This window comes from Lepus europaeus, chromosome X, assembly GCF_033115175.1.
Source record: "Lepus europaeus isolate LE1 chromosome X, mLepTim1.pri, whole genome shotgun sequence".
NCBI lineage: Eukaryota > Metazoa > Chordata > Mammalia > Lagomorpha > Leporidae > Lepus > Lepus europaeus.
In genome coordinates, this window is record NC_084850.1 from 107,777,982 (window position 1) to 107,802,631 (window position 24,650).

General features: G+C 39.6%; 1 protein-coding gene across 6 annotated transcripts in view; it reads left to right on the forward strand.

The window, feature by feature from the left end:
• The window catches only part of CASK (calcium/calmodulin dependent serine protein kinase), a 377,037-nt gene that overhangs the window by 275,927 nt on the left and 76,460 nt on the right, over positions 1-24,650 (forward strand). For all 6 annotated transcript variants that reach the window (XM_062184520.1, XM_062184522.1, XM_062184523.1 and 3 more), the window contains exons 10-11: positions 925-1,024; positions 12,869-12,990. In XM_062184520.1, coding sequence (XP_062040504.1) covers positions 925-1,024; positions 12,869-12,990 — 222 coding nt within the window. The remainder of the gene's footprint in view (positions 1-924; positions 1,025-12,868; positions 12,991-24,650) is intronic.

Here is a 24,650-nt window from a genome sequence, read left to right on the forward strand (position 1 = left end):
TCGTTTGAGAGCATGTCCACATACATTATGACTTTTGACATTCCTGTGAGGTAAAATACATGTTGGGTTTTTGTTGTGTTTTATTTTGTATGTTGGTTTTAACATGAAGATTACAGATTAGAAACAGATTACAGATAAGAAACCATAGAGAAAAAAAAAGCAAGCCTAGAGAGGTTAAATTATTCACTCAAGTAGCGTCCTGTAGCTGGGAATTCGCAGAGCTGGGGAACAAACCCATAAGTTTTACTGTTCTCCCTGCTCCTGAAACAGTAACTCCCAAGTTGTTCCACTCAGTGGCCCTGAGGGATGTCACCCACTCAATATGGCTGTGACTCTCAACTAGGAATCAGAGCTTGACAGAGTCACATGTGGTTAATTCTGATATGTAGCCTGATTGAAAATGATTGTGCAAGAGACACTCATAGTCGTTAAAGAACAAAAAGGAAGGGTGAAAAAAAGATTGAAAAAAGAAAAATAACTTGTGATCATGCCACCCAGAGAAAATGAATAGTACTAACATTCTGGTATTTGTTCATTCTTTTACAATAGCTGTATTGTCAGGGTATAATGAGATCATGCTATACATTGTTTTAAAACCTTTTTAATGTAACATCCTTCTCTTTCATTAAACATCCTTCTGAAGTACCATTGTCTAATGACTACAGAATGGTGCATTGTGTGATATATGTTTGAGTTCAAGATTTAAGTGCTTTCATATGCTTTTGCAACTCTCAACAGTATTATTCTGGAATATGCAAATATAATTTATTCAAAGGAATTGAAAATTATTTTAAAAGCTTTCTCTCTTCTAGCCATTATCTCTTGCATGAGTATTTGACTTTGTGAATAATCCTGAAGTATCTGTTAATTAACATTTTTATGCTTGTGTGTTTGCTCATATACTTTTTCATCTCTTGTCTTTAGGGTGCAGTACTAGCCGCTGTGTCAAGTCACAAGTTCAATTCATTCTATGGGGATCCCCCCGAAGAGTTGCCAGATTTCTCCGAAGACCCTACCTCCTCAGGTAATGGGATCATTAATTCATTCACCTCCACATGAATCGTTTGGCATCTACATCCTGTCTCTTCACTTGTGAACACACTTTTTCTATGAACTTAGTCAAATCCTCTAAGGAAGCTTGTCAGCAACCAAATCCTGTTTACATGTGCCTTGTTCCTTTTTGTTTTAATACCGAAGTTGCTTTCTCCTGCTCTGCAAAACCAACATTGCACTTTTTTCTTTTTACCTCAGTAATACTTCTTCCCCTTTCTACACTCCAGACCCGACACTGCACTTCCTCCAATCCAACATTGTAGTCAGGCATTTTGGATCTTTCCGATTACCTTCTTCCTCAACAAAACCTTCATGTGTAAGGTTTTTCCCCGTGTCAACTGTATTACATCAGACTTCAAGACAGCACTGCTTTGAGTTGGATCTTTCGGTGTGAAGCTGTCTTGGGAGTTATCTCTTGAAACAATTATTAAGTTCTTCTTTGTATATAAAGTCTATAACACACAGAGATACGTAAGGATTCAAGGATTCAAGGTTGAAGAACATAGAAGAGTTAACCTATTGTGATGAACTGTATATAGGCATTCCTGAAAAAAATATGCTAGGGCTCACAAAATCATTTTATAAAATGCTCAGATTTTCATCTCACCAATGAGGTATTTAAGAACCATTTACTAGAAATCCTTAGGATCTATTTCTGTATGTATGTAGGTGCATGTGTGTGTATGTGTGTATTTGAGTTTTTACATTTTATTTTTATATTTATTTGCTAAACTCCTGAGTCACATGTCCTCTGGCCTCAGATCAGTCATGTGGTTGACTTTGTGCTGCTGATTTGATTTCCACATTCTAGGTCTGACTTCTTCAATATTCAAATATTCACACTGGAATCCAGGCTCAGGGCCCTTCATAAAGCCTGAGTTAGGTGTCGGTCCCACAGTTAGCAATACAGGAAGAAGCAATGTACTGATGCCTCTTCCTTGCTTTACCCACAGACATCTTTCAGTGTTTATACTTCTTCCTTCCTGTTTATCCACATACGTGCACAGTCACAGAGGCACACATATACAAACACTGAATTTTTTTACCAATCCCTACGTGCCTATTCCTCATGCAAAATGAGAGCATCAAGTTTCCCACTCCTGCAGGTATCTAGTTCCTCATTTTGATTTTTACCAACCTGGATGTGAATCTTCCTCTTTTGAGTGAAGGTAATTTCCAAAACCCTTCAGAAATGGGAATCCCACAGAAGAGACTTTTTGAGGAGAAATCCTCTCTGTTTCCTCTTGTGTTGACTTGGTAATTATCCAGAGGCCTTACCACATGATAGGCAAGGACACCATTGTGTTGATAGGCAAGGTCCCCAAGGCTCCTGACTGTTTCATGTTGTCTTTTTTCTTCCCATTCATGTAATTCCCTGCACTTTTTCTGTTCGCCAGAACTTCTGTCTTCTCTCTTCACACTCAGATTACAGTTGACCGGACTTCGAGAGTAGATCCAGTAATGGTTTGTATGTCATGGTGTAACTACGTGAGACAGTCCCATAGTTAGAATTAATTTAGGATAAATCTCTCGGAGATTTTAGGTCAAGATTTCAGCTACCAGTTTCATCTTCAGAAATGGGCTTAGAGAGCACTATAGTCCTTAGAGATGACTTCAGAGACCCAATCTTGTTGTCCCTTAATGTTTACATCAGCCTAGCAAGGAATTAATAAGCTCTTTCCTAAGTGTTCCTTTCTGAGAAGAGTCAGCTTGATCCTTTAGGCCCATGGCGGTGGGGAACCATTTTTCTGCCAAGAGCCATTTGGATACTTACAACAGCATTTGTGAGCCATACAAAATTATCAAACAAAATGATCAACTTAAAAGTCAGCCTGCTATAGATAGATTGCATTTTGAGTTCCACCTGCAGTTGCCTTAACAGGACCAGGCCTGACATTCCCCACCTCTATTTTATGAACAAGAGTTATCTATATGTATAGATGTGCATATTTTCTATTAAATACATCTTTGTTACCCAATTCTTTTCTATTTTTCGGTACAATCTTTAAATGATTAGGTTGAAATAGTTCCTGATTATAATAGTTGATTATTAAACAAGAAATGTCTCATACCATTTTGCAGGTAGCCTGCAAGCCTTAAAATGAGTGGTTTACAATTTGGCAAACCTTCTTGCCTTCCCTTTCTCGCATTCACACTCCATTTTTTTGTTTCTTTTGTTTTTAAATTCCTGGATCTTCTGCATAATTCCTACCTTCGTTTGAAATGCATTTTTAAATGGTACTGTGGGGTACTACAAACTGAAGACTAAAATACTATGTGCATATCTAATACTAATTACCTTCCCTAAATGAAGAGAAATCTTTATATATTCACATGTCAAAGCAAAGGAAATTTTGAGGAAAATCCTTACATTTTCCTAAATTCCTAAATTTCATCTAGCCATCAGGAATTTTTATTCATATATTCCTAAAATTAACTTCTAATACTAAGCCACTTAAAAGGAAGCATTCTACTTTTATTATCAGTCTTATTACATACCTATCTACCAGCAATTATGCTTTTCCTCATCCAATAGTAATGGTTGTATGATTTGTTGCAGTAAGCTGATAATATATTTTATCTGGACTCATGGAGAGCTTTATGCTTTCATAAATTAAAACACTTACGTTTTCATTTCATTTTTATTTTTAAGTATTTTCATAATTTTCAACCCTAAATTCTTCTCTGTTTATACTAGTACTTAAGTTCTGCATCATTTATGTTCCCAAAGTTATCCCTTCCATTGTCTTTCCATTTCAGTTTGTATAAGTTTGTTTTACAATACAGAACACCAAGTACTTTTCATCATTACCTAAAAGGTTGTTCAACCCATGACAAGAAGAGAAAAATAAGAGAACATGTGCTTGCTTGTACGATGCAGCTGTAGGGGAACAGAGAAGGAAAGGAGTAGAGAGAGACAGAGACAAAGAAAGAACAAACACGTAGTATGAGATCACCAACTGTCCTTTCTTGTGATGGACTGTGTGTGTTTTCCATCTTTACATAATACCTTTTCTATTCTTTATATGAAATTATAATGATAGGAGGGTAAAGTTTTTTAATGCCTTTAATTGGCAAAAGTTAAAAATGACAGTCCCAATTTGGTTCCAAAAAATTTTCTTAAAATTTTACTGATCTTTACAATCCCAGGGACCGGTGCTGTAGTGTAGCGGGTAAAGCCACCGCCTGCAGTGCCGGCATCCCATATGGGCTTGGATTGAGTCCCAGCTGCTCCACTTCCGATCCAGCTCTCTGCTATGGCCTGGGAAAGCAGGAAGGTGCCCCAAGTCCTTGGGCCCCTGTACCCATGTGGGAGACCCAGAAGAAGCTCCTGGCTCCTGGCTTCAATCAGCACAGTTCTGACCATTGTGGCCATCTGGGGACTAAACCAGCAGATGGAAGACCTCTCTCTCTCTCTCCCTCTCTCTCTCTCTGTGCCTCTGCCTCTCAAATAAATAAATAAATCTTAAAAAAAAAAAAAAAACAAAGTCTGAAGAAGAGTGGTAAAGTCGCCCGCTCACAAAATACAGCTTATTGTTTCTATAAATTAAGTAATCATATTTAATTAAAGGATTTTAGGAAAATATGAATATTTAAAAGAACAATTTAAAAATGAATCAGTTTCTTGATTTATTATCTAAAGAAAAGACAAACATATTTATGTTTTTTTAACAATGTTAAGATACTTTTTCTTTAAAGGATATTTGCATGCATGTGCTAGAATTCATTGAGTCTAATCTTAGGATCAACAGTATATTGTTGCTTTGTTACTTAACAATACAACATGGAAATAGTCTGTTCTCATATTTCAAATCAAAGAAGTCAGACTCGAACCCAGTGTTTGTTGTCTGAAATCCTGAGCAGTCCCAGTGATTGTGCTCATGGAACACTAGGACTCACTTCCGGGTCAGCTGGGGGACTATGCTGCTTGTGGCCCATCTCGGGGGCCCAACCGGTGCTTGATAACCTGCTTGCTCTAAATTCATACTGTTTGTTGTTTGTCCATATGCTGCCTTCCTACTAGGACTTCTAGCAGCAGAAAGTAGGTATCCCTTTGTTTTCCTCTCAGGTTTATCTTTTATGCAAAAGTGTTTGGCTTTGCATGGTTCATAATCAGCTTGACTTCTTCCTTGGCTGTTTGTGTTTAGATGTTTAAGTGTGGATTTTAACACTGCCTGATCATAAAATAAAAAACTTGGTTATATTAATTTCCTGAGGCATTGTTAAACCAATAATATTAATTTATTACTTTTGTTAGAGGAGAAAGAGGCAGTGTTAAAATTTCAGCAGTATTTAATGTTATTTCACAGCTGAATTGCAAACACGAATACATTACTTCTGGGAAAAGGGTAACATTTTGTTTTATAGTTTGCTTTCAAGAAAACTGTCAGGGTAAGTGAATTTTCCTTTGACAATTACATAGCCTTAATTGATCTTTATTACTTTGTGTTACAGAATCCATTTTCAGTTTGTTAATATGGAGCTGTGAAATGATGTGTCTTAACAACTTTGCCATCAGAAAGGATGTTTATAAGGAATACTATAATGGCCAGATTTTAATTACAAAGGGGTATAATTTGAGTATGTGAGATCATTAAAATGTAAGAAATGTGCACAACACACACGCAGATGACTACAAGTAAAACTGAGATGGTCTGAATGAGATGGGTGAATTGTATCTGTGTAAGCATTCTGGTTATAATGATGCAGAGAACCCGAGCACAGGGCACCACACAGAGGATCCCTCCCTCTATATTATTTGTAACAAATGCTTGTGAATCTGCAGTTATCTCCATAGAAATTCCAATGAGAAAACTAAAATAAGCCTTCACTTCAATGTGGTTATCTACTGGAAGGAATGTATACTAGTATAAGAGCCAAAGATAAATTAGAAAATCTGGAGGCTAGTGATTGAATTCATTGTCGTATTTTCTAGCATTAGTTATTTGTATCTCAAATTGCAGCTAATTTAATACCAGAATCTCACAGCACATTGCTTATGGTTGCAGAGCAGCATTTATCACTTTGCTGATTCTGTGGGTGGGAAGTAGCACTCTGGCTCGGCTGGGTGCCTGTCTCAGGATCTCTGCAGGGAGATCCTCTTCCCAGCTCATTCACATGGTTGGCAGGACTGCAGAGGGCTCTTTCCAACATGGCAGCTTGCTTCCCCAGCACAAGTGACCAAGAAGAGGGCGAAAGTGAGACAGTACCCAACAGAAGACTCAGTCTTTATTGCCTAATCTCAGAAGTGACCTATCCCTTGTGCCCTCTTCTGTTCATGAGAAATGAATCATTAGGTTCGGTTCACACTCTGAGGGAGGCAAATGATTATACAAGGATGTGAACACTAGGGTGCAGGAAACATCTTAGAGGCTTCCCACCACTGTACCTACCTATTATTTTTTTTAAACTTTTATTTAATGAATATAAATTTCCAAAGTACAGCTTATGGATTACAGTGGCTTCCCCCCCTCCCATAACTTCCCTCCCACCAGCAACCCTCCCCTTTCCCGCTCCCTCTCCCCTTCCATTCTCATCAAGATTCATTTTCAATTCTCTTTATATACAGAAGATCAGTTTAGTATATATTAAGTAAAGATTTCAACAGTTTGCCCCCACATAGCAACACAAAGTGAAAAAATACTGTTGGAGTACTAGTTATAGCATTAATTAACAGTTGTACCTACCTATTAAAATGTGAAACCCTTCCCATCTAGGTTGAGCTCTGCTCTCTCAGTCTCTCTCTCTCCCTCTCTCTCTCTCTCAAATCAGCAGATTTGTCATATCACTTGAGAATAAGCATCTTGGAAGTATCAATAGCACTTTCCTTGATTATAAGGAGATAAATGGATACCTAATGGCAGAACATTATGCTCAAAGGCATAGCTATTTGGAGACAGACTATCTTATTTTTTTCTTTTTTAAAGATTTATTTATTTATTTAAAGGCAGAGTAACAGGGAAGGAGGAAGAGGGAGAGAGAAGAGAAATCTTCCATCTGCTTGTTTACTCCCCAAATGCCTCTAACAACTGGGGCTGAACCAGACACAATGCAGGAGCAAAGAATTCCATCCAGTTCTCCCATTTGACAGGAACTCAAGTACTTGGGCCATCAGCCACTGCCTTCCAGGTGTATTAGCAGGAAGCTGAATTGAAGTGAAGAGTAACGAGGCTCAAACCAAGCACTTGGATATGGTGTATGGGGTGTTCCATGCACCAACCCAACCTGCTGCATGACAGCACCCACCCCTGGAGACAGACTATTTTAATAAGCATAATGGCAGAATCATAGTGTCTGTATTCTGCGGAGTTTGCTTCCTTTAATAAATTATGAGAGGTCTGTACCATAGTTCTATACATAAAGAATCTAAAACATTTATCCCCACATATAAGTTTTCATAACTTGAATTGGATATAGCACAGATACTTAAGTCCCAGATACAATTTGCATTATAGAATTCACTATTGCTTGTAAGTTAATTGATAACCAGAATTTGCTTTGAGCAGTGGGAATAAAAGCTGTTGAGCAGGAGAGAGGGAAGCTGGAAAGAGACTGACTGCGAAGGGACAAGAGAGAGAACTTTTTTTGGAATGATGACAAAAGGCAGTGAAATTGGTGAATTGTAACTTAATAAAGTAAACTTTAGGGAGCAAAGTATTTTTAAAATATCCTGCCTGTGAGGATGGGCTTTGATTGAGCAGGTGATAAGACTGCATATGTAGTGATATAGTGCTGTGTTGATGGATCACTAATATAATAGCAAATAAGTTATTATATATACTTTTCAGGAGAAGCTAGACTAGAGTCAGATGCTGAATTTGCTCAGTAATACTGGTTTTCATAGCTATACATATAATTTAAGAAATACATATAAATCTTTATTGAAATAACTTTAGGGATGACATGGTTGTATCAAAACTCATCCAGTGATACACTTAAGTTTTATGTATCGCCATGTAAGTTTTACCCTAGAGAGAGAAAAAAATCTTAAAATTTCTTTACTGAGGTGTACAGGGGTGAAGTACACTGATGCTAGCTACTCTGCCATTAACTTTGAGTGATTAAAAATTAGGGAAATTGATGAATGGATAGATGGATATGCATACAATAATGCACATACAACAAACTGTACAATTGTTACTAGGTAGTAGGTACAATTATTTAAAACTTTCTATGTTTTTGAAATTTTTCATAGTAAAATGTAGAAGGGAAAACTTAAGAAAGACTCAGTGTACTTTAACACGGAGAACTTTTTAGTGTAAACATTCTACTGTTTATTTTTTTGTCCTCCTTCTGGGTTATTTTTACTCGGTCAACTTTTTTATGAGACTTTTCCTCTCTTGCGATGAAACTGCTCTAGATCCAAAGCTTTTCTTGGCCTTAAAAGCATATTCCTCTTTAAAGAAGTAGACTTAGAAAACATTTTTAAAACAGTTGACATTTATACTTTTTTTTGGCTGTTATTTCATAATAGCAAAAAAAACCGAACTACACGTATCAGTGAGATTCTATGAAAAAGTATAACTATTGCAAGTGAAAAGGTGTGATTATCAACCTGATTTTTAGATACAAACTTGATTACCAGATGAGTTATGCAGAAAGTAAAAACCTATTCCGAAGGCAGAGCATGATTGCTTCTAGTACACTCATTAATGTGCAAGTTTGAGCCAAGGGCTAGAATTCACTTTTATAGAATAAGTGAAATTGAGATCAAAGAGAGAGTAGAAATTGAGCATCAGCTCTTTACCAAAGGCAAATTATTCCAGTACTTTACTGAGGGTAAGACTTATTTCAGAGGATCCCATCTGTGGTAGGAGGAGCACCTGACTGGGAGTCAGAGACCTGGGGTCCAGGGTTCACGCTCCTCACTGCCTCTGTCTCTTGGAAAGGTCATTTTAACCACACTGAGCTTCCAACTTGTCAAATAGAAAAGCACTTGCCTGCTCGACAGTATTATTATGGAGTCACATAAGATGATGAGTGTAAAAGCAGTCTGGAAATTATGAACTTCAATACAGATATAAATATTCAATTAATTTTCCTTAGGACTTTGAGGAAACATCGTGCTGTAAGATGAAAGAAACTGTTTTCTGATTTAGTCTTTCAATCTCATCATTTATTTTCAGTTCTCTAGAACCTTCCAAGGGAAAAAAAAAATCATTTTAATCAAGTGTCTTTTTCTATATAGCACTCTGCAAAGTGCTGCCCAGAATACAGACATGAATAGAATGCCCACAGTCCTGCCATTATGTGAACTACCCTCTGAGGTGAACTCATGCACTGTTTATTGATTGACTTCTTTTCAGGGTAGTTACAAGTGTAGCCAGAGGTTTTGCAGGGAAAATATCCTTTTCCATCTTTGGGAAAAGTGAATAGTTCTTTTACATATGACAGTGTCAGTTTACACGGTGAATACTAGTCACAGCTTAATAGCATGTATGTGTGTGTGTTGCATTGTATTAAGTATCACTACTGCCTCAATGTATAAAAGCTGAAACAAAGAGCAATAGAAAAGCCCCCAAAATGTCTTGGTGTCCATCTGTATTTTATAATGAATTTTAAAATTACAGGACATTTAGGCAGCCTTGGTACTGAAGTACACGTATCAACTATACATGTTGATCAGACCAAGCATGTACTCTGTGGTTCTGCTGGTTGTATTCAGAGAAACAATGGAACTAGAACATTAGTATAAAGTGAAGATGTTAAAATGATCATGGGTGAAGAAAGATCTTGAGGTTAGGCCAAAAATACATGTTTTCTCAATGAAAAGATGATGGGGAGATGGAATGAAAACTATGATTTTCTTCCCTAATATTACAGAAACTTAAAATTAAGAGCACTTTTCAGAGCCTGAAATACACAGCTTCAACACACCTAATGAAACACTTCTTTTCATTATTGAGAACCCACCAAGTTTACTGCATTTGGGCATATAAGTCAGTTCAGAGAGACCTGTTGAGACTGTGAGTCTTGCTTCCTGGAGTTGCAGGTTGAGAGATGCCTTTGTGCCTCCCAGCAAAGTATCCACTTGGACCATGAGCACAGATTCTTACCTATGTGCAGGTGGTGAATCCCTGCTCATCCACCGCGTTTCTGAGGTCACCCCCAGCTCCCTATTATTTACTTCAAGGTGTGGTATGCCTACTGGACACACCAGCTTGAGATCCCACTCCTTGAGGCCACGGATTCTGTCACTCTTTTCTCTGAAGCCCCTGCCTAGCACCCGGCAAGGAAACAGGAGCATTTGATAAGCATTTTGGTTATTGTTTGATCCAGCAAGGCACTGCTTAAGTGCTTTCCCAATCTTCAAATCCATGCATAAATCACACATAGCTCTTGTTGAAGGCTTCCTATACGTCTCCCCAGCACAGCCAATTAGTGTTGTACGTTAGGCACAGCATAGATTTTGGAGCCAAACATATCCAGGATTGAGTCCTAACTCTACCACTTACTGGCTGTGACCTTCCTCGTCCCCTCAGAACCTCAGTTCCCTATCTAGAAAGGGAGGATAATGTCTTTACTTTCCTGTGTTGTCCTGAGGTTGTGCCTGGCATATAATAAACATTCAAGAATCAGAGCTGCTGTTATCATGATGTTTCCTTAAATACTTACTATATAATACTTTGTGAATGTTATAAATATAAACTTTCCTTAAGGACCTTATAGCTCCAAAAAAAGCTAAGCAAGTACACACTAAGTAACCCACAGAGTGTCTGGTGATACTCCTTGTGGAGGTCATGAGCTAACAAATGGTGGAAAGGTGGGAGGGAAATGGGCGTGGCTATAAAAGGGGCAGTGGAATGTTCATGGGAATGCTTGTGGTAATGGAACGTTCTATAGCTTGACTGTATCAGCATCAATGTCCTGGTTGTGATATTGTACTACAGTTTTGCAAGATGTTACTATTGGAGGAAACTCGTTAAGAGGTACATGAGATCACTGGGTTTTTTTTTTAACAACTGCATATAAGTCTACAATTATCTCAAAATAAAAAAAAATTAAAAATAACCACAGTAATGTCCATGTGGATAACCACATGATCTGTGGCTTAAGCCCCAAATCTTTAACATAATTAAATAGTGCTGCAAAAGTCAGCAGTTTGTATAGGGTTTTTTTGGCTATTGTAGAAAACTTGGAACATATGGACAAGAACAGAATGAAGTATAAAGAGGAAAATAAAGATAACTACTGTTGTCTTTTGGGGTATTTCATTCTGTTTTTTTTCCTAAGTTTGTGTATATGCATTATGTTTTGGGAATATAAGTTTATGTGATTTTGCATTCTGCTTTCTTGAATTTTATATCATAAATGATCTCCCTGTATCTTTAAAATTCTTCAAAAAACAACTGAACATTTGGCTACATATTCCATTACATAGATGTTCTATAATTTTTGGAATCTTCCTTTAATTACTAAATTTGTTTTCTATTTTGTATGATAACTATTCTTATATATAAATCTTTGTCCCTTGTTTTTCCTTAAGGTTGGTTTTATAAATGGAGTTACTGAATCAAAGTGCATGAGCATTTTTAAGGCTCTTTGATATATGTTCCCAGATTGCTTTCTGATAAAGGGGTACTGATTTATATTCTTACCAATAAGTGCATGAGAGTGGATGAGTTCTAAAACAAGAAGCGTTGGACACCACGTAGAGTTCCAACAGAAATGTATCTTTATGTGAAAGAGGATTTCTCAACCTCAACCTCAACACCACTGACATTTGGGGCCAGTTAATTTGTTGTAGGGGTACTGTCCTGGGCATTGCAGGATACTTAGCAACATTCCTGTTCTCCTCCTACTGCTGTCGTAACACACGAAAAGATCTCCAGGCATTAAGAAATGTCCCTTTGGAGAGCAGAATTGCCCCTGGTTGAGAAGACATGATCCAAAAACTCATATGTGTGGTGAGGCACTTACTGTCTGAATTTCTCTGGTGAATACACATGTCCCATAGCCCAGCCTCATGTTCTTTTTCTATGGAGTATATATAAGTACGTTGTCTGCAGGATAAATTAGACTGATCGTTTCTTTAAGGCTCTGTGCATTACTGTGTTGCTCCTCCATATCTATCTTTCCCTGCTGGTATTTGCCTGAGTTCCTGGTTTAGGAGGAAATTTAAAGGAAATGACAATACTTCCAGATGTGTTATCCTACAAAAACAATTTGCCTTTAAATGCAGCATAGTATTTGGAGGTGTTAATCAGCATGCCTACTCTTTGTCTTCTGAATAAGATGGGCCCTACAGAATGAGAATGACTTGGGGTCTCTTTGTATGTAAAGACAAAGAGGGGTGGACCAAGATTTCTGTTAACTCAAGTTTGAGCCTTAAAAATCCTAAGCTAATTTTTTAAGAAGCAGGAGCTTCTTAAAGGTTCTCAAAGGTTTGTCCCCAGTTCTACAGCTGGCTGTCCTTTCAGCGCTTGATGGAATGCAATTGTGTAGAAAGGTCCACTGTGGTGTTTCTGTAATGTTTCAAAACATCTTGGGGTTCTGAATTCATACTCTCCTGATGCACCCAAATCTTCTAATAGCTCAGTTACAGTTGATGAGTTTCCTTCATTCAAACAATACAAGTTTCAAGCTTTTTTTTTTTTTAATGAACAGCACACAAGTATATTTTTAGAAACATAAGCTCTGAAAATACTCTGTCCTTAAATGATATGAAATTCAGTTCAGTTTATCCTTCAGTGAAGACATTAGCCTTTCAAGTTATGATGGTAGGTCACTATTCTTAAGTGGAAGATTTAGGTCACAAAGGTTAGTTTGACACTGACTTTCTGTACTGGCTGTTTTCTCTTTGTCCCCTGCTTAGGAGCAGTTTCACAGGTGCTGGACAGCCTGGAAGAGATTCACGCACTTACAGACTGCAGTGAAAAAGACCTAGATTTTCTACACAGTGTTTTCCAGGATCAGCATCTTCATACACTACTAGATGTAAGTCTGCTTTTTCATCTTTTTTCTTTTTTTTTTTTTTTGTAAATTGACTATTTACCTTTTTACTTTACATGAATTCCCAGATGTCCATCATAATACTTTTTCTATTCTTGAAGTCTTTGAGAAATACGGGAGATCAGCCATTCACTAGTCATGATTAAAATACTTGTAGGGCTCTTTGTTTAGAGGAGCACTGTGCCTGTGTTTATAAAGTAAATTGAAAGTATGATATCGCAAAAAAAAAATGAAAAGGAAAGAAAGGAAGGAGGAGGGTAGGAGAGAGGAAAGTATCATTATATTCTTGAAATCGTATCTATGAAATTATGAAATCTGATCTCTATATATTAACAAAAAGTATATTAAAAAAGAATATAAGTTCCTTAAAAGTACAAGCCATGGAAGGGAAAGGGAAAGAGAAAGGAAAAAAGAGAGAGGGAGATAGGAAGGAAGGAAGAATATGTGTAGTACAAATGCAGTATAGCCTAGCAAGCCACGGGGATGAGAGGGAAATATATATATGTTTGTATTTATCAATAATGTATATTTTATATATACAATATATATTTTGTATTTATCAATGTACATCGATATTGTATATATCAATTATATATTGTATATATTTGTATTTATCAACTATATATATAATGCATACAAATAGTATGTGAGTTTTTAGAAAGAGTAGAGCACAACCCTAATTTAGTGGACTATATTTCTGTTAGATGAACCCATTGACTTTCACTGGGATTAGAGTCATCCCTGCTGAGGCTGGTTCCAGGACCCCTGGGACCCATGGACGCACAAGTCCCTTATGTCAATTGGCATAGTATTTGCATAGAACCTAGGCATGTACCCTCCTGTGCTTTAAAGCATCCCTAGATCACTTAAATACCTAAGACAATGTCAATACTACATAAATAGTTGTTATAAAGTATTATGTAGGGAATAATGACAAGGAAAACATCAGTGCATGTTCCATTCAAACACAATTTTTTTCCAATATTTTCAGTCCCCAGGTGATTGAATCCCATAGATGCCAAGGGCCTACTTTTTATTGCTTTACACGTTGTTTTAAAACATTATGCCTTAGGAATGAGTATAGAAGAAAGAAAATCAAATGAAATGTTACACAGTAGACTGTATTCACACACACATTTTATACTTGACGTAACCGAATTTCATAGACTTGATATCTTCCCTTTAAAACAGAAGAGTGCATTTCATCATTGAATATGACAGGCTTCATTGACTGCAAATTGGAATACACAGAACAGAAATTTCCCATTCATGTTTGCCTTCATTTAAGCCACAATTTAAATAAAAATAACTTTCTTACAGAACTTGGTCCACTTAAGCAGTGAAAATTTCTTGTGTGGTTCTGATAGTATTAATACATGTTGGCCTTCTTTTAAAAAAAACCTTCCCTTAATAAGAAAATTATACTTGCTTTGAGATACCTAGAACTGTTTAGTGCTGATTAACAAACCCTATGTTATAAATTATAGTAAAGCAAAATTTCCCAGAATGTACTATACAGAACCTTGCTCTGGGAGGTAGCAATAGGTATGGAAATGAGGAGGTTGCTGTGGTGGAAAGGAGAAGTAGATTTTAAATTTATTGGTTATTGAGTGTCTAAATAAGTTTAGGAAATGCTACATTCTTTAGTCCCTTTATACAGGTTCACAATGTATCTAACAGCTCTGAGGTGTCCTAAAGCAAAGAAACCTGTTCATTGTTTAACAGCATCTCAAACTAATTGAGTTGCAGACCCTGTTGAGCCCTGTTTTGATAGGGACCAGTTTGAGAAAAGCTAAGCTAAGAGTGTTGCATTGTGTTTGAACTTAATGCTAAAAGTACAGTTGTAGGTATCAAACATAGTTCCGCTTTTTTATGTTATATATAGGTATATATATATATATATATATATATATATATGCATGTATGTATATGTGTGTGTGTGTGTGTGTATGAGAGAGAGAGAGAGAGAGAGAGAAAGAGACACTGCCTAAAGTTTGAGTGGCTTAACAGAATAAAAAGCTAATTTCTTGCCTCACAGTCCAATGCAGATAGGTAAGGGAGATCTCTTCCACACACAAGTCATTCAGAGACCCAGGCCTCTTCCATTGTGTGGCTCTGCTATCTCTCAGCATCATGAATCTTCCACTGCATCCTTTGCACCCAGTCAGCAGATAAAAGAGAATATAGAGAATCTTGCAGGGTCAAGTTTGGAAATGGGCGGTATCGCTTTTGCCCACATGCCACTGGCAAGTGCTAGTTACATGCCTACTTAGATGCAAGAGACCTGGAAAAATAGAGTTTAGAAATATACTCAGGAAGATAAGGAATTGGCTCATTAGATAATTTAACTAAAAATAATTTGAGGACATTTCAGATTACATTTCTTTCAAATAACTTGGGTACTCAAACAACCCTGAAACTCATTCTACTTTGTGGATAGCTCACAGCATCCCTTTGTCCTGATCGTCTTCTTCATCTTAGTCTTTATTGTTATCCTTACATGTTATTTGAATTGGAACTTGACCCCCATTCATTGGTTAGTTCACTACCTATTGTTCACTCTCACTGAGTCACAGGACGCGGAAGCTTCCTAATTGTGAATTCCCCAGGGAAGTCAGACACCGTGGTAGAACTAGCCAGTCGGGGAATTTGGAAGACACTGCAGCTTAGTGGCGGTTTTATTTATTTCAGGGCAGTCAGTGGTTAGGTCATTGCGGAGGAGATTCACTGGCCTTTCAATCAAGGACTTTTTATAATTTAGAGGCTCAGGAGAGCCCAAGTGGGTTCAGAGTTGTGGTTTTCTTAACAAGACAACAGGGTGTCTGGGCGCAGGGAGCTTGAGGCCACAGGGAACATGGAGGAACACTGTTGGTTTGCATGGGGAGGAACAGACATTCAGACACAGAACTCGGTCAGGCTGCCACTCACTCCCCTCCCCAGCAGAAATTCTTGGAGCTTACTGGAAATACTGATTTTGAGTAACTACAGCACCATTGGGTAGAAATTGTCACAACTTCAGGAGAGGTTCACAGATCTTAGTAAGGGAAAACAGTCAAACTCCCTTTGAGTTCTTTTTTTATCTGCATGTGCCCCATCACTATGGCTCAGTTTGGAAGCCCACTGTATTACACTGAAAATGAGCCACGGCCATTAAAAAGACAAGGTATCTCCCAGCTTTGAAGACACGTGCTGTACATGAACCCCAGAATGCTCCTGAGGTGACTGACCAGGAGGCAAAGCCCTGGCCAGTGTTTGGATGCAGGTAGTTCTGAATTTCCAAACTAAGCCATCATTAAATGAAAGCTTAATTAACAATGGCATAAGCCTTCACACTCTGCATCCTGTAAGTAAGGTTTATTAATCTCTCATGTCACAGCCAACAGGCTACATGTCAATAATAAAATATCATCGATGAAGTATTCAGGTGACTACAATATAGAGAAATCCAATCAGGAGAAAGATTTTTTAAGTAATTAAATACTTCTGGGGCCGGCACCTTGGCTCACTTGGTTAATCCTCCACTTGCAGCACTGGCATCCCATATGGATGCCGGGTTCTAGTCCCGGGTGCTCCTCTTCCAGTCCAGCTCTCTGCTGTGGCCCGGGAAGGCAGTGGAGGATGGCCCAAGTGCTTGGGTCCCTGCACCCTCATGGGAGACCAGGAGGAAGCACCTGGCTCCTGGCTTCGGATCGGCGCAGCGCCAGACATAGCGGCCATTGGGGGGGGTGAACCAACAGAAGGAAGACCTTTCTCTCTGTCTCTCTCTCTCTCTCTCACTGTCTAAAAAATATATATATATTAAAAAATACTTCTGATATGCATTCATAAAGAAATATTGAAGTGACCAACTCTCGAGAAGAAGTTTTTCAAACACTGGCCATTCCTTTTCCTTCTTTCTGATGACATGCTTGATTTTAGATTATTTGGCAGAATCAAAACCGATTCCTTTTTAAGGATTCTGAGTAACAGCACCCAATGGTATAGTTTTAAGAACCATGGAAGGCCAGCGCCGCGGCTCAACAGGCTAATCCTCCACCTTGTGGTGCCGGCACACCGGGTTCTAGTCCCGGTTGGGGCGCCGGATTCTGTCCCGGTTGCCCCTCTTCCAGGCCAGCTCTCTGCTGTGGCCCGGGAGTGCAGTGGAGGATGGCCCAAGTCCTTGGGCCCTGCACCCGCATTGGAGACCAGGAGAAGCACCTGGCTCCTGCCTTCGGATCAGCACGGTGCGCTGGCCGCAGTGCGCCGGCCGCGGCAGCCATTGGAGGGTGAACCAACAACAAAAAGGAAGGCCTTTCTCTCTGTCTCTCTCTCTCACTGTCCACTCTGCCTGTCAAAAAAAAAAAAAAAGGAACTATGGATTGATTAAGGTTACTTATCCCACTGAGCCATTTTGTGTAATTTATTATATTGATAGTAACCTGTTAATTCAGTAATACTCTAAGTAGCTAAATTTGAAGCCATAATTTTTAAACTGACAAAAAGAAAATGTTAAGCCACTAAGGAAGACTGGGGATCATATGAGTCCTTATTTTTTCTAGTTATCCCTTTAAAATTATATCAAGTTTAAAATTCAAAAAAAACCTTAGTCAACTTTATTTGGACAGAATACAACTTCTGCCCTGTTGAAAGAATTGACATTGAAAGGACAAATAACTGATTCCACTAAGAGGGAAATGCTTTCAGATTTCAATGCTAGTGAAAACACTTTTTTAAGATTTATTTACTTATTTGAAAGTCAGAATTACAGAGAAAGGGAAAGACAGAGAGAGAGAGAGAGATCTTCCATCCTCTGGTTCAGTCCCTAAGTGGCCACAATGGCCAGATCTGGGTCAAGCCAAAGCCAGGAGCCAGGAGCTTCTTCCAGGTCTCCCACATGGGTACAGGAGCCCAAGCACTTGAGCCATCCTCTGCTGCTTTCCCAGGTGCATTAGCGTGGAGCAACCAAGACTTGAACCAGCATGCGTATGAGATGCTGGCACTGCAGATGGCAGTTTAACCTACTACGCCACAGCGCTGGCCCTGTGAAAGCACATTTATGTAGTTGAATCTGTAGTTAGAAATAGGTCTAGAGGGAAAAGCACTGTGGCGTAGCAGGTAAATCCACCACCTGCAGTGCCGGCATCCCATGTGGGTACCGGTTCAAGTCCCAGCTGCTGCATTTCCAATCCAGCTCTCTGCTGTGGCCTTGGGAAAGCAGTGAAAGATGGCCCAAGTACTTGGGCCCCTGCACCCAGGTGGGAGACCCAAAAGAAGCTCCTGACTCCTGACTTTGGATGGGCACAGCTCCATCCGTTGCGGCCAATTGGGGAGTGAACCAGTAGATGGAAGACCTCTTTCTCTCTCTGCCTCTGCCTCTCTGTAACTCTGACTTTCAAATAAATCAATAAATCTTAAAAGAAAAGAAATAGGTCTAGAGACCTCTAAGTATTTGTTGTCTAATCAGTTTCATCCTGGCACACATATGCTGCCCCTCATTTTGTATAGAAATACAGAGATGTGAGAAGGAACTGCTTGGCCCAATATGTCTGTGTTATAAAGTTAAAGTGCTCATGCTGAGATGGCTCACAGACACAACCTATCTATGGATGAATTTTAGTAAAATACGGTTTGGCATGTGTGTTAGTTTGCTAGGGTTGCTGTAACAAAGTACAAAAACTGGATCACCTAAAACAAGAGAAGTTGATTCACAGTTGTATGAGCTAGAAGGTCGTAAGTCAAAATGTCAGCAGGGACATGCTTCCTCCAAAGGCTGGAGGGCAGAATCTGTCCATGCCTTGCTTCTCCCAGCTTCTGGTGGTCGCCTGCAATCCCTGGTGGTCCTTGGCTTATAGACACATCACTCCCATCTCCGCCTCAGTCATCACATGTCATTCTCCTCTGAGCATGTGTCTGTCTCTTCACATGGCCTTCTTAAAAGGACAACGGTCATTTGATTTAGAGCCCACCCAAATCCAATATGACCGCCTCTTAAGAAATGACATTTGCAAATATGCTCACATTCTGAGGTTCTGGGTGGGCATGACTTTTGTGAATTCACTATTCAATCCAGTAGAGCATGGAAAAACTGGTTTCACCCTGAATTCATTCTTCAAGTATAAGTGCCAATTACACAAGTCTAATATAAAATAATGAAATGTTACTCACTCGGTCATCAGTTGGGCTTTCTTGAGAAGTTATGTCAAATTGTAGTTTGTCCTTTAATGATATTTTGAGTTAGTTAGGGGATGAAATTTGTATGTGGTATATTGGATAGTGAGTTGACAGATGACTTTTTGATGGATTGAAAACACAAGAGATTTTTCAGATTAAAAAAAAAAACTTTTGCAAACGTTATCTAGTGGTAGTTCTCACTTTTAATTTCTTGTAGAAATTTTCCTTTAACAGAATGAATGTTTACTTGTTAAGTCAACAATGTTACAAAACATTGTTAAGTGACACATTTATCTCTGTCTGCCAAACTTTGACAACTAAGTTTTAAACGTACACCCACCATCTGTCATACCTCTAAACAGCTGCTAGCATTTGTTATACACTGCTGTCTCCATAATAAAAGTGATACCTCCACTTAATTAAGATTATTTTTGAGGGAAAATTATGTTTTCCAAATGTCTAATCAGTGATTGAATTAACAAAACATTAAAAAGCAAGGTGCAAGTGGCAACTTGATTTAGAAGTATTTAGGATATTAAGTTATAAATAAGCATTTCTAATAAGTTGATATTTTAAAATATTATATTAGAAATAAGTTGGTACTTATAATCTTCCCCCTTTTATATGGCTGATATCCTTATTGAAATTTTTACTGTTTAGGAAAAGTTAAATAAAATTTTTCCATCTGCTCTACAGTTAGGAATGGAAAACTACAACTCTAGATTTACTGTTTTGCTTTTTAGAGATGACATCAAATTAGCAGTCCTGCTTCGAAAAGCATATTTTTAGAACTCAGAAGTTTCCTAAAGGGAAAAAAATGATAATTCTACCATAATCTGGTAATAATATTTTTGAGCAATTTGAGAACTGACAAGTAAGTTAGTACAAAGTTAAGCTTAGCTGTTTAAGGAGAGTGCCAGTCAGGAAATGCCAAAGCTAAATTTCCCATGAAGTTGCAGTCCTGTCGATTTGCACTCAAATGTCTGCAACAAGGCCTATCTGAGGGACCTTCAGAGGCTAAGCTACTGGTAGCATCTGAGGGTCCCACCTCGTTCTAAGAGCTGACTTTGGCAAATAATGGCGTAAAACCAGCTGGGTAGTGGGCCCCTGCCCAGTGGTGATTGTCTTTGTGCTACTTGCCTCCTGAAACTGTCAATTGAAGTACACTGCTGCTTACTTTGGGTTTGGAATCTCATCCCACTCTTTCTAATTGGATGGACAGAAACCCCAACAAGTGTTTCCATGAGTATATTGAAGTATCAGTTGTTGGGTCTTAGTCCACCCGTACAAGGATGGACTGGGTCCGAGGAAAGGTAAGTGCGCCGCTCGCCCGTTCCCCAGCCTCCTGGTCCCGGAGACAATCAGACGCAGCGGGGAGCCAAGTCTAGCAAGGACTCAGTCACCTTCTGCATAATAGTACCTTTTATAACACAAAACTGCAGAGTCATTGGGGCAGGGCTAAGGGCCAACCAATCACTTAAAAAATCACCTTATGGGGGGATTTCTATAGGACTAGCCCTATGTCTATACACTTGTTACTAGTTTTGTTACCTCCCCTGATGTTGCACAGCCAGTTAGTTTTAGTGGTAAACAACTTTGGATTCCGCCCATCTTACTTCCTCTGGGCGCCATCTTACTTGGCTCCGCGTGGCTTCATTCTGCACAGCTCGGGCGGGGGCACCCTGGAGCAGCTGCGCATGCGGAGCCCCCGGGGCCTGGCCTGGCCTGGCCTGGCCGCGCTCATGCCCCACAGATTCCCCTTTTGTTTTAGCACGCGGTCCCTGTCTTAGGTTGCCCCCAGCCGTCCTTGCCCTTACCCGTCATTGGTAACCCAGGCAGCTTGGCCATGAGCCCTGTCTTAGGTTGGTGCAGGACGCTGGGTGCTTTACCCGTCTTGGGGTGTCACGTGACTTGTAATTATGGGGGCGTGGTGAGCTTTCTCCACCGCCTGTCTTAGGTTGTTCCGGTCCATCCGGAATCTTACCCGTCATTGGCAATGTGGAGAGCACCGGGGGCGCTTCCCCAGTTCAGGGGATCGTAGCCCTCTGTGGCTAGCAGCCTCTGGTAATGAACCTCAACCTGTCTTACCCTTGTTGCCTCTATGTGCTGTTGTATAAACTGTATAAGCCTATTCATTATGCATGGGCCAATAGCAAGGATTAAAAGCAGGGCAAGAAGAGAGAAGAGGTAGGGAAAGAGTCCATTAAGGCTCGTCCAAAAGAGGCTTTCTTGGAGTTCTCTTCGTCTTTTTCAGGTCCTCGTGAAGTATTTTGATGATCACGTTTGGGTCATCGAATCCCCAGTCACTGGGCTGGGCACTTCTCGTCAGGATCACAGCGAAGAGTAGTGTCCACATCATTGCCTGCCTTTCGATTTCGATTTTCATCCATTTCTGGAAGAGGAAAGACAAGGGGATCTCCCTCAGGGGCAAACTGCTCCCTGGGTGGGTTGTTACTTGCATCGGGCATAGGCCTGATATTTCTGGCCGGTATTCAAATTGGAGTCAACTCCCCTATGGGGAACACACAGCCAAATCCTCTTCCCAACTGAATCAGCGGGTCAGGCCCTCTCCAGAGTCAGGTGAGAGGGTCTCTCCATCTCTGAGGTTTAGGGGTTAAATGTCCCCAATGTTTTAGGAACCTTGACTCGCTTGACCCTTTTGAAAAATTTAAAATATTGATAGTAAACAAGGCCTATGTAACTGTAGATGGGGGGTAGCCATTCCCCCCCTCCTTTTTTTTTTTTGAGGCATTGATGGTTTTTTTCCACCATAGCCTGTTCCTGTGGGTTGTGAGGAATTTTAGTAGAGTGTTGAATCATTTTACATCTTGGCAGAACTTTTAAACATCCCAATTGGTTATTATCTCTGTAAGATGAGAGATATACCTTTTGATATCTCCAGGGGCCCTTTTGGAGATACCAAAAGTTTAGAGAATTTAGAACTTTGATTTTTAGAAAGTTTGTTAAAGGTGCCAAGAGAACTTAGAGTATCTGGTTAGAATAGAATTTTTTAACATCCTGAAATGATAGCCCTTTATTAGACAGGGTGATCTTAACACTTTTAGAGCAGATCTAATCATAAAGGTATTTAGCAATGCTTTTCATCAATTTGAACTTAACAGAGACAGTAGAGTACACAATAGATTACCTTGACAGAACATGAATTTTATGGTTTTTTTTGTTATTGAATAAACCAGAAATAAAAACCTTGAACATAAGCACACAAAATCCTCACATAACTTAGAAATATTTAACAGAGCTAAAAAGGACCTAACTTTAGAAATGGCAGAGTAACCCATTAAGCAGACACTGTTAAAATAGACGTTACAGTTTTTGCAAAAACTGATTCCAAGATTTACGACTTAGACCATTTCCAGATATTTACTAACATTAGTGCACATTTTTTACTTCAACTTTAGGTCAATGTAATTTTGGCATTAGCACTCAAAGAAAACTCTGTAAACAATTTTAAAGTTGTAAACCTTTTAAAACCTTTCATGACTTGCTCACACCTTCTGAAACTTTACACCTGTAGTTACTTTTACATAGTCTTGAATTGTCATGTATGGACAATCTATGAGAATACATGCTAACAAACTCAAAAAGTCTCTCTTATCGAATTTAAGATGTGAAAAGTACAATACATTTTCCCACATTTTGCTTAGCATTGATGCCTAGATGGCTTAAGACACTGAGTTATTACTGAATACCACACCATTATCTGAATTAAAAGTCAAAATTACATTTCCATGCTTTTAAGTAACATAAGAATAACTCCTCCTGGACAGCAAACATGGGCACTAGTACATGTTTACAACTTTGAAAAGATCTTCATCGTTAAGAGAAACATGTTTAAAGCATATCAAAGACATGTAAAACCGAGCAAGTGAGCTACCAAGCAAACCGAAGGGCTTTGGCATTAACTTAATTCTCTGAACCAATCTGTATTGGCTTACTTTAGTTAACAATATAAGGGCTTGTACACACAGAATTTACTCTCATTTTTATAAGACCACTCTAGCTGGAAAGCAAAAACATGAATACAGCACAGGTCTGACATTATTCACAACATTTTAATATACTTTGCGTAATTTGAATTGACTCAAACAGTTGTTACTTTAACAAATTTAGAGTCCCATCCTTTGAGAGTTCCAGGGATCCTACTGGAAATCCCAAAGTTGTTAGAGTCCATTTGAGAATTTAAACTGTTAGAGAGTCAACCGCTTAGCCAAAAACTAGTAAGTATAACCTGAGTATTTTAACCAAGGCTGTGGGGTAGATCTGATCAGAGTTAGGTAATCACTCAAACATTAAAGACAGACAAATCCAATAAAACACGAAACCTTCAAGACACGTGCAAACTCTTAGATAAGTTCACTACAGCAGCACAGAAAAGAGCTGGTCATCAGCATAGGAGCCCATTGCTTAGGACAGGGAAACACATCTGAAACAAAGCGGCAGGGAATGAGAGACTTCCGTAGTGCTGGAGAAAAAGTTTTATTAACTGCAAATAAAGACTCATTAGGTTGGAAAGGGTTAATGGATTGAGGTTTTTGTTCTTTTAGGTAAGGCCAGTGGTAGCCAAAGGCATTTTTTCTTCCCCCTCCTAGTGAGGACAGCATTGAATTGTAAATGGAGAGGAAAAAAGCAGCCCAAGGACTAGTCTCCCTAGAGTACCTGGCTGTGGCCTGCATGGGTGCAACAGGCTACACTGACTGGAAGAGAGTGCAGAGAAAGGCCGTGGTCCCCCATTTACAGGGAAGACTGTGCACGTCATCGGGGCCTAGCAGGACTGGCTGTGGGGTTGAGTAGGCACGCTCGCTGTTTACAAGATGGCGGCGGGCGATTCAAGGGAGGGGAATAACCATAAAGGGGTGGCCACATGGGCGGAATTGGAGGCGCAGTGCATTGAGGCAGTGTTGGGCTTTTAGGGGTTGCCGCCACACCTGAAAGCTCCACCTTAGTTTTAACTGCCTCTGGGGATTTACGAGCCTCCCTCAGGCCAGCGCAGGCCACCCAATGATCAGCATTTATTCCTTCCCAAACAAGCATTTTAACAAACTGATCCCGAAGGTCCCCAGCCAGCAACTTACAACGGAGACTGTGTTCGACCCTAGCTACAAAATCTGGCAATGACTCTCCTGGCTTTTGTCGCACCCTCGCGATGGGAGATTCGGTGGGCCCCTCATCCTGATTGTACCAAGCATTAAGTCCTGCCTGCCTCACTTGTTCACGGTATGGAGCAGGCAGCGCAGCTTGCTGGATCCCCGTAGAGAACCCTTCCCCCGTCCCAGTCCCAGCCAGCATAGCGTATGTAATAGGGATAGCTGGCTGGGCCCTCACCCGGCACTCCTCCTTAAAGAAGGCGCACCACTTTATGAACTGTGAACTTGTGAGGACTGCCTTGGCCACGTCCAACCAGCCCTCGGGGACACATGGTTGATAAGCTATATCTTGCAGCAGGGTTTGGGCCCAGGGGGAATTTGGCCCATCTT